We start from the raw sequence: 10,829 nt of genomic DNA on the forward strand, positions 1-10,829 counted from the left end.
AGAGAGTGGGCAGGCAGGACTGGACTCACCTCTTGAGTCCTTCATACCCTTCACAAGGGCATACCCCATACTTTGGGAAACACTGACAAAGAAACATAATGCACCACACACTGCAGGGAAATCTTTAAGAGGTTCAATATTTTCTGTTCAAGAACAGGAAGACACTAACATTGTCCTTCTTGAGATAATATCAAATCAATTAAAGTCTCCCATTTTATTATTCAAGACTTGTCCATGTGGCATTGATGTTCAAAACTGTTCTCTTACAAATTCTTATTTTCCATATTTTTGTCCCTCACTTGAAATTGTAGTAGTATATTGGAATGCTGAACTACTACTATTTTTAATGCAGACTCAGCTGTAGATATATATTTAAATAGTTCAAAATGATTAAAATATATTCTTATTAAAATGTTAACTCTGTTAACAAAAGCCAAACTACAGTGGGATGGTAGTTAACATAAAATAGGAATTTGAGCAATATAGCAATTTTAGAATTCTGCGAAGTAAGACTACACCAGTCTGGCAGTTTCCCATTCCTCCCCCATTTCAAGGATTGGAGATTTCTCTGTTAGTCCTATCTGAGCAGACTTTTAATAGGTTCCTTGACTGAAGGAAGGGAATGGGACAACAATATTTGCTACTGCTGCAAAAAGAGTCAAAGTAGGATAGAACTGCTACCGGTAATATACAATAGTTTGACAGACAATTAAGCTACTTTGCATGTCTCAAGAGTGATATGGCAAGATGGAGGATGGTAACTTTGACCATAAGGCATCTACTCTCACAAGAGAGCATTCTGTAGTAATAAATGAGAAGCTATTCTCTTTCCCAGTTTAAGCCTTCTGTGGGGACTGTCTGTTTCATTAGGAAGGATAAGACATGGATTATAGATAAATATAAATACTGTTAATGCCTATAGCCCTAAGAGAGCTATGCTAGGAACTGTACAGATAGATAGGTGGTGAGTGAGTCCCAACCTCCAAAATTTGCCATCTAAATAAACAAGACAGAAAAAGAGCAGGAAGAGAAACAAAAAAAGAAAAGTGAAGTGATTTGCTCTATGTCCAGAAGGTCAGTGGCAGAAGCGAGAACAGAACTCAGAACACTGGATTCTGGGACTCAGAAGACCTATCTGATGGACAATGCTGCCCACTCAACTCCTGTGCCTCAGCATTTTTCTGTATCTTTGAGTTCCCTCTAGTTTACCAAAACCCAGGATAGAAACATCTTGCCCTGGGCACAGTAACCCACCTGGAGTCTCACTGGAGCCGAATAGAGAGGCTTTGGGTACATCTACACAGTAAAAAAAAAAAAAAAAAAAAGGACCCACGACAGCAAGTTTCAGACCTTGAGTGAACTGACTTGGGCTCACGCTGAGGGGCTAAAAAAAGCAGTGAAGACATTTGGGCTTACGCTGCAAACTGTGCCCTAAGACCCTCTCCTCTTGCTAGTTTTCACAGCCCAGACTCCAGCCCAAGCCCCAACATCTACAATGCTCTCTTAACCCTGAAGGGAAATAGGTGTCAGTTGACCAGGGCTCAGATTTGCTGCCATTTGTGTGTGCGCACACGTTCTCTATATTACAGCAACTGGGTACATCCCACTGACTATTACTTTGTGGCATTTATAGTCTTCCTTACAGCACAGCAAGTGTGTACAGTAGTTCCAGGTATGTTTATAGATTAGCGTTATGCTATGCAGACGTACAGTAGTACCTTTGTTAAAAAAAAAAAAAAATCTAGAGTTGTCACAGAACAGAATTTTCAGAATTAACAAAGGGTATGTAATAAGAAAGCAGCTTTTCACAATTATGGCTGTTGTACAGCTAAGAGAAAAGCTTTCTCAAAGATTAAATATTTAATTCTTAATGCATTAACTTGAGGGGGTAGGGAAGAAGCATTTGACACACTTGGAATCACAGACAACTCAGAATTTATTATTTCATTCAGTCTTTTGACCTTTCAGAAAGACAGGTACAAAAGGAAAGGTCATGGCAACTAGAGATTGCTTCTAGGTAGAGTCTTGAGTTTCTAACTTCAATCTTAGTATATGAAATGTGTGTTTCATAAAGGCCACTGCAGAGACTAACCTCACTTTTAACAAAGTCCTGTTCTCTCACTGTTTATATAGATAGCATACAATTTAATTTACAACTACCAGCAGGACCATCCCTACGGACGTGCAGGGCCCGGGGCAAATCCCCTCCCCCCCAGCTGACCTCCCAGCTACGCACCAGGAGGGGCAGGAGGTGGGCAGCTGCGGCCAGGGTCATTAACTTAAATGGAAATTCGACAATAAAAAAGTGACTGATAGAAATCTCTATCCGTATGTTCCTTTACAAGAACGTACTAATTTGTGACAAATCTTAAGGCCACCACCTCCTTATTAATCCCAAGGTTTTCTTTGCTATTTCTTCTCCAGCTTTCTCCCAGACACCCTTAAATATCAACACATCTTAAAAATAACTTTAGTGCTAAAGTTATTGGTTATTAGTTTACTAGGTCAAAGAAACCTAAACAATTCAAATACTGGTCTGAGGACAGAATGATCAGAATACCAATATCTAAATTCTCTCCACTCCCCTCCATCAAAAAACCCCAAAACATGCCGCCTAAGGAAAGCTTCCTACATTAAAGAGGATCCATGAGCCTATTTTAATGCCACTATCAAATGTTGGGCTCTTGAACCCTAACCCTTTTTCCACCAACAGTAAAGTGTCTTCATGACAAGCACATAGAAAAGAGAGTTACTATTCTTCCATGAAAACATCTTGTTGCCAGCTGAATATTTTAATTGGACATCAGCCACTGGGCCAAGCACACAGAAACCTAAAATAGGAAAATTTAAATTTGAATTTTAGAGAGAGCGGACCAACTTTCATGCTATTTTAACTGCTAATTGGCCTTCAGATGCTTTATTTATTTTTTTCAAGAACAAGCTTCTCTGAAGCAATGCTAATTGCTTCTGTTTACATAATATAGATCTCAGGGTCGGTATGAATTAATCTGTATTCAGACAGCTGTCTGAACTTCCCACTTAAAGAAATCTGCAATGTTAAAGTCTCCCCAAGGAAGTACAAGCAGATAGTTATCTTCCAATTACCTAGTCCACTTGTTTCAGCCAACTAAACTACCTGTGACTCAGCTAATGCTAATTATTTTAATTTATTTTTTTTGTCCCAATGCAATTTGTAGCTCCAACCATGAATAGTGGAGGATGAAAGTATTTTCTCCACAGGGATGCAAGTAATTCATAAGGTAAATATAAAATCCAGATCTTTGAGCTCTGCTTCATGTATTCAAAGCATTTTAGGGAAGGACTCTCATGATGCAGTAAGATAAAAATCCTGATAAAGAGAAGAAGCAACTGAAACAGTAATCCAATAACAGAAATCTGTATTCAATTCAGAACTACTCAGTTCTTAGATTGCAAGCTCCTCAATGGAGGAACCATTCCTTTTCTATATCTCTATGGAGGGCCTACCACAACAGAGCCCTGATCCTGATTGAGGCAAAAAAACCCACATAAGAGTAAGATACTAATACACTGAATAAAGAATAACATCTTCAAAAGTGCCTAAGTGATTTAGAACCTGAAGCAGCTTAATGTCAAGACCAAGTCTAGGGCGGAGGTCAAGTCTAGTGATCAGGGCTGTTGCCAAGTCAGGGGACAGGAGATCAAAACCAGTAGCCTAAGTTTAGGACTTGGGGTCAGGCCTAGTACTGATGCTAGGGGGCAGGAAAGGAGCCAGGATCCAAGGGGCAAAGTCAGGATCTGTAGTCAGAATCCCAGTGCCAAAGTGATGGGGCAAAGCTGGAGTCAGACTCCAAGTGTCTGAGCTGGGGTCATAAATCCAACAGTGAGCCAAGATGCAGGTGTATGACAGTACAGTTGGCAGGGGGAGAGGTCCACCTCATTGCACGGACAAAACCAGGAATTCCTCCTGAACTTAAGTGGGGCATATGGACCAAACAGGGCCATGACGGAAATTGTCAGTCCAACCTTCTGAGGTGATATTTCCTGTGGTGCTTATCTCCACAGCGTCTATGGTAATGCATGCGGCCCTACCATGGCTGTACAGTAGCCGTATGGAGTCCCACAGACTCAGATTCTAGTCCTGTCCCTGCAAAACTTTACACTTAGATACTTTTGAAGATGTTAGCTTTCTCTAAATTAGTGTACCAATATCTTGAAAGTTCTAAAATGCTTAATATCGACAGTACATAATCAGTAGCTTTAGTATGCTTAATTGGGGAAATATAGGTCAGGCAGTAGTAATAAATGCAACTCTTAAAAAAAAAAAAAATACATACCCCACATCATGTGGAAGATTTGTGGTAAATCATGCCTGAAGCAATTTTAGTCCTTCCTATTTGGCTTAAGCTCCTTATTTCTAGGCACTTCAAAAGATCTGTGTACCAATTTAGAAGATAAAATAGTATCTGACAACAAAATTAAAGCATGCCATCAAGAAATAATCTGTGATTATATGTGATTGCATATGAACATTTGACCAACTGCATGCCTGAATATCAAAGCAGTATTAAATCACTACTTGCTGTGGAGGGAAAAAAAGTTAGTTTGCTTGGGACACGGCTGAATAAAAAACACCAATTATTGTTGTCCTCTACTGATGTGTGCATGGCAGTCCTAACCCTAAAAATTGCCAGAACACCTGGAGCACAATTTAAGATGATTTTCTGGCTCTGTCCTGAAGCTATAATTTTAATATCACTGGGACCTTTCTTTAAATTCTTCAATCACATACAAACACGTTTGCATGTTCTCAGATGCAAGCCTTACACCAGTTCAATGTCTTTTCACCTTAAGGAAAAACTACTTAGATTGTAAACTTTTGGGGGCAGGGACCATCTATTCTGTGTTTCTACAGCACCTAGCATAATAACTGTGGCTCCTACGTGCTGAAATACTACTACTACTACTAATATAGTGTGCTCTGTTGCAGGGCTACACATATTGAGAGCCTTCAATTTTCAAAGTTGGTGAAAAATGCTAATGCTTGCTTAACAGGGTTTTGTGAAGGATGTATAACATCAGTGTTCCATAGTTTGCGTTGGTTGTAGCTGTGGATAGAGTTTAGCTTCTGGATAGAGTTTAAGGTGTTTTTGACCTATAGCCCTAAATGGTACAGGACCTAGCTACCTAGGAAACTGATTGCACCTGTTACATTATCACACCAGCAGTGAGACAGAGGTACTCAAGCCTGGAGCCCTCCTGGTTTACTTCAGTGACAAGGGACTAGTGACAAGGCATTTTCTGTGAGTTCCTCTACTCTAGAACTCATTCCCTTGCAAAACATGCACTATTAGTGTCTGGAACAAGAGTCTTTCCATAACAAAAAACAAAGCCAGTAGAACCTGCAGTATTGCCAGCAAACAAATACGAACACTGACTCTGTGAAGGCTCACACACTTAAATCTTTGCAGGACCGGGGCTATACAGAGAGCATATGGCAAGCTGGGTTGTAAACCTATGGCACACACTAGCTGTGTGGACCCTAGCTGTGTGGACCTTGCTACCATGCAATAAAAATTCTGCACTCTGAAATTTTAGTGTACAATAGCACGGTCCACATGGCAAGCCACTACATTGTAGATTTGAACCCTAACTTGCCATGCACAAATGCTCTATATAGACAAGACATTAGCCTGTATTTAAATCCACTATATTTCAAATACACATGCTGAAGGGTAACCCACAAACTTAGCTTTGTAAAATGTTCTGGGATCCTAGGAATTAACGCATATATATAAAAACGCATTACTGGGTTCATCTTATAGCAACAGGATCCTTAAAATAAACTATTGTATTGAAAGACATTAGGGGTAAGACTACAATATATCACATTTCTGAACATTTACATGCATAAAATCCTTTCATGCAGAGCTACTTCAATGCTTTCAGTTACCTCAAAATATATAGCATATGTCCAATGACAGGAAACTCACGAACATCATGCATCTATTTTAATACAGAAATGGAATATGCTTCCAAGGACAACAATTAAACACTATGCAAACTTCTGGAATAAGAAAAGGAAATAAATCTAAAATTGCACACAAATGAGAATTAGTTTGTACAAATATCCTCTCACATATATACCACAACTTAAATTCCTAAAAGTGTTTTAAACCAACTTAAGTGTCACCTGAGCACTCTTCATACATGGTGACCAAAGATTAAAAACTACCAATTATATTATCTTAATTTTAAATCACAATTCAAAGTAAATAATATATGTAGAATATAAGATAAAATTACTCACATAACTACTATAGTTTAACTGTATTCCAACCAGAGTGAAAATAACTTCCTTAGGCAGGCTCTGATCCTTCTCTAACTTAAGTCAATGTGAGCAAGAATCTGGTCAATAACTAGAAAAGAAAAACATCTAACTTTGTCAAAGTCATTGGTTTTCCACCAGAGGTAGCATACTATGCTATCTACATTAACAGACTGGTAAGTATTCACCTTTATTTCAGTAAAAAACTAGATACACAGACTATTTGGTATGGCCTGCATGACCACCAACTGCCAAAACTCTCTATTTCTGTTCAGCAAACAAGCTTAATTGAGATGAAATGTCTTCTTCCTCTCTCCTCCAGTTTAGCAGATGTTTGAAGAAAACTAACATGTTTATTACTTAGGGTAAGGTGGCAAATTTGCTGCCATCAGATCGATTTCTCTGGATCGACTGAGCGGTCAGTGAAGACAAGCTCAGTCGATTCAGAAATCGAGGTATTAAGATCACCTTCTCAAGTGGTTTAGTGCTGCGTTCCCATCGACGCAGTGCAGTGAAGATGGCACGCAGAACAGAAGCAGAGAAGTGGACGGGAGTTACGCAAGTTTTTTTTTTGCGTAGTTTGCATAACTCTGGTTGACTGCTGCCGAATCTCATAGGTAAGTGTACACAAGCCCTTATGGGTTTTTTTAACTTCTTGTTTAAATTTAAGCTATATGAAGCTTGAAACAAAACCTCATTACCAATTACTTCCCCTCCAAACACACATTCTGTATCTCCCCCCACCCTCCATGTTCATGTGTATTTTATGCATTGTGATTCTTTTTCAAACCAAGGAAAATTACAGATGTGAATCATGCTTTTGTAAAAAGTTATTTTGAATATGCAAATCATAGCTACAGTAGAGTCTGCCACCCTTTAGTCTACTACTACCCTGAACAATGTTCCTTTAAAAAAGTCAGCTTTTAACAACATGTTTGTACAGTATTATCTTACAGTGCTTAGGAATCTGTCATGAAGGCTGTTAAATCAGTGAGACAAAACTGGTATTTTCCCACCCTCCCCCAAAAATAATTACATAAAACAGTTAATCTACTGTCAAGAAACACTCAAAATAATAGCTATTAAAAATAGGTTCTTAATAAAGAGCAAAGGAAATGCCAAGTTTACCTGGTTTGTTTGTTTGTTTTTTCAAAATCAACTAAACTAGCCTATTCACCTCTTATGCAAACGTAAAGTTTATTTAAAAAAAAAAACCCTCAAACTATAAATGTTACCATATAACTACAAAATCTCAATCAGTGTCGGTTTCCCTGAACCCAGACAGTTATACAGCCAAAACTACCTACACAAGCACAGTTAAAGGACTTCACTTTATAATAAAGAGTTTTCCCAAGCATTTTTTTTAAATGGCCTGGCTTTAACCCGAAACTATCTGTCTCGATGGCTGCCACCCTTTGCTCTAGGATTTCACCTGCCACAGCCGTCAAGCGCGGCTTGAATTCCATCATCTCTTCGGCGGCGCCTCGCCCGCGGGAACCGAGGTGTCACGGCAACAGGGGCCAGCGCCGCCAACCCACACGCAGCTCTTGACAAGGGACACATCCGCCAGGTTTTTTTTAAATCACTGGCAAATCTCCAGCTCAACGGGGGGGTTTGAGCCAGGGGCTTTGCCCCTCGCTCCCAGGAGGAAGAGTGCGGCGGGTGGGAGAGCGCTGAGCGGTTTCCCTCCTTTCACTTGCGTGCAGGCAGATAGACGGACGGACGGACAGAGCGCTGCTGCTGCAGCCCGCAGCAGGAGCCGCGAGCGGGCTGGAGACGGGGCGCGGGGTGGGGGGTCACTTACCTTGGTAAGCTGGGCTATTTTCTTGCTCATTTTGAGGTGCAGGTCCGGGCTGTATTCCACGCTCGGCCCCGGCTGGGCACCGGCGGCGGCGAATTTCCCAGCGCCGGCTGAGGACGAGCCGCCCCCGCCGCCGTAGTAATGCTGCTGCCAGCTCGTCCCGGGGGTCGCCATCTTCACGGCGAGACCCCGCCGCCGCCGCTGCCCGCTCCGCTTTCCAGGAAAGCCAGCCGAGGGCGCGCTGGCCGCGGGCGCGTCCCTGCGCCGCTCACGGGCGGAGCGTCCTCAGCCCCCGCCGCGGTGACCCGGCCGCCGGCCGCCCTCGCACCATCCGCCCCCCGCTGAGCGGCCGGCGCAGCCCCCTCCGCCAGCGGCGGGTGGAGGCGGGGACGCGCCCCTCGGGCGGGGGGAGAAGCTGCGCACCAGCGAGCGGGGCAGCAAACTGGACACGCAGCCGCTTCCCTCGCCCGGTGCCGGGCGGCGGCGGCAGCAGGGCCCGCCTCGGGAGCGGGGAGCCGCGACCCCTCCCCCCACCCCAGCCCGCGCGGAGGAGCCGGTGACTGTTGCTGCAGCCGCCGCTTGGTTACCAGGCTCCGGCTCAACTGTTTACGCTGAGCGAAGACGTCACTTCCGGCTGCTCTCTCGGCGCTGTCAACCTGAGCCGCCACAGGTTCGGAGCCGCTGGGCCCGTGCGCATGCGCATCAAGTGGAGGACTCTTCCCTCCGAGCAGCAGGTGCTCGTGTCCTGTCTTCGGAGCTGTTGGTGCGCGCCCGCTGCTCTGTTCCCGAGCAGCACTTGCTCCCCTCCAGCAGCAGGTGAAGCTCTTCCCAGGTTGGCTTTCTCCTCCCCCACCTGCAGGTGGGGTTACATGGTGCGGCCCCTATTTGGGCACTGCACAATCAAAATCATTAATGAGCTGGAGGAGGGGGTGGATTGCGCCCTCAGCAAGTTTGCAGATGACACTAAGCTAGGGGGAGTGGTAGATACAATGGAGGGCGGTGATTGGATACAGAGTGACCTAGACAAATTAGAGAATTGGGCCAAAAGAAATCTGATGTGGTTCAGCAAGGACACGGACAGAGCACTGCTACAGACTGGGGACCAACAGGCTAGTCAGCAGCGTGGCAGAAAAGGACTTGAGGGTTACAGTGGACAAGAAGCTGGATACAAGTCAACAGTGTGCCCTTGTTGCCATGAAGGCTAAGGGCATAGTGGGCTGCATGACTAGAAGCTTTGCCAGCAGCTCGAGGGAAGTGATTATTCCTCTCTATTCAGCATGGTGAGGCCTCATGTCGAGTATTGTGTCCCATTCTTCCCCTCCCCCTACTATAGGAAGGATGTGGACAAATTGGAAAGAGTCCAATAGAAGGCAATGAAAATGATTAGGGGGCTGGAGCACATGACTTATGAGGAGCGGCTGACGGTGCTAGCCTTGCTGATAGCAGCCTTTAACTATCTGAAAGGTGGTTCCAGGAAGGATGGAGCTAGGCTGTTCTCAATGGTAGTAGATGGCGGAACAAGGAACAATGGTCTCACGTTGTAGTGGAGAAGGCCTAGGTTGGATATTAGGAAAAACCCTTTCACTAGGAGGATGGTGAAGCACTGGAATGCTAGGTAGGTAGTGGAATCTCCATCCTTAGAGATTTTTAAGGTGCAGCTTGACAAAGACCTGGCTGGGATGATTTAGTTGGGATTGGTCCTGCATTGATCAGGAGGTTGGACTAGACCTCCTGAGGTCCCTTCCAACCCTAATCTATGATTCTGTGAAAGGTTCTGCAAGTGCCCTAGCCAGTTGCAGCCATTGCTGGGCACAGAATCTCTTCTTCTTTTTGGTGGCTGCTCATCTGAGCCTCTCTAGGCAGGGGCACCATTTCAGATGGGAGCGGGCAATTGTAATTGTGACTCCAAGGGCTACTTAAGCATCCTGAAAACTCATGTGTTTTGTTTTTTTTGTTTTGTTTTTTGTTTTTTGTTTTTTTTTTTTGCAGATGATAATTTAGAAATTAGCTAATAGGAGCACTGTCTCTAATTACTATATAAAGAAAGAAAATTAAATAAATATTAGACCCACTTCCATTTATTACTGACATGTTCTGACATCTTGTGTCAAGTCATGTAAGGGACACTGGTTAGGTTTAAAATTTTAATGCATATTCTTATTTTGTTATAAATTCTTGATTACAACAATTGAAACAATTGTAGAAAAATCTAGATTACTTTCTATCATTGAGGCTACTTACTTTTTGCAGTTCGCCAAGCTTGAAATAAATCATTTAACTTTTAGAAATATACTACTAGGGCAAAGCCCTGTAAGTTTATACTGCACCTGCCTGGGGCTCTAAGGGTGTTATCCTTCTACAAATAATAGACTACAAACACAACACTACAGTGACTGAGTTGCAGTTCTCACAGGAGAATATTTAAAACCAAACATCAAGAAAATTCCACATTTTAAAGCTGAGAAAAAAATTGAGTCTTCTGAGGTATATCAGGGCCACTGCAGGCAGGAAAGGAAAATAAACAGGCACAGGAGCTCTGGGCAGCTCCTCCTCTTGAAAAAAGTTTGAGTACTTAATCAGGTAAAACTTCTATTGCCATCAGCGCCTCCACTCATATGCCTTCAGAAATTAAATTTGTTAGTCTTTAAAGTGCTACAGGACTCTCATTTTTGCTGTATACAGACTAACACGGCTACCCCTCCAGAACTTTCCACTCAGAGA

At 43.0% G+C, this 10,829-nt stretch overlaps 1 protein-coding gene across 9 annotated transcripts in view; it reads right to left on the reverse strand.

Moving 5' to 3' along the window:
- FAM184A (family with sequence similarity 184 member A) overlaps nucleotides 1-8,705 on the reverse strand; it is a 172,029-nt gene extending 163,324 nt beyond the window's left edge. For 3 of the 9 annotated variants that reach the window (XM_067546662.1, XM_067546661.1, XM_067546660.1), the window contains exon 1: nucleotides 8,112-8,699. In XM_067546662.1, the coding sequence (XP_067402763.1) occupies nucleotides 8,112-8,282 (171 nt within the window). In that variant the 5' untranslated portion in view covers nucleotides 8,283-8,699. Of the gene's footprint in view, nucleotides 1-8,111 lie in introns of all 9 variants that reach the window. The other 6 variants (XR_010919436.1, XR_010919438.1, XR_010919437.1 and 3 more) reach the window with 6 other exon arrangements.
- Nucleotides 8,706-10,829: the final 2,124 nt, after the last annotated feature.

Source organism: Emydura macquarii, unplaced genomic scaffold, assembly GCF_026122565.2.
Source record: "Emydura macquarii macquarii isolate MOO-44397 ecotype Brisbane River unplaced genomic scaffold, CSIRO-AGI_Emac_v2 contig_1146, whole genome shotgun sequence".
NCBI classification, from domain to species: Eukaryota; Metazoa; Chordata; order Testudines; family Chelidae; genus Emydura; species Emydura macquarii.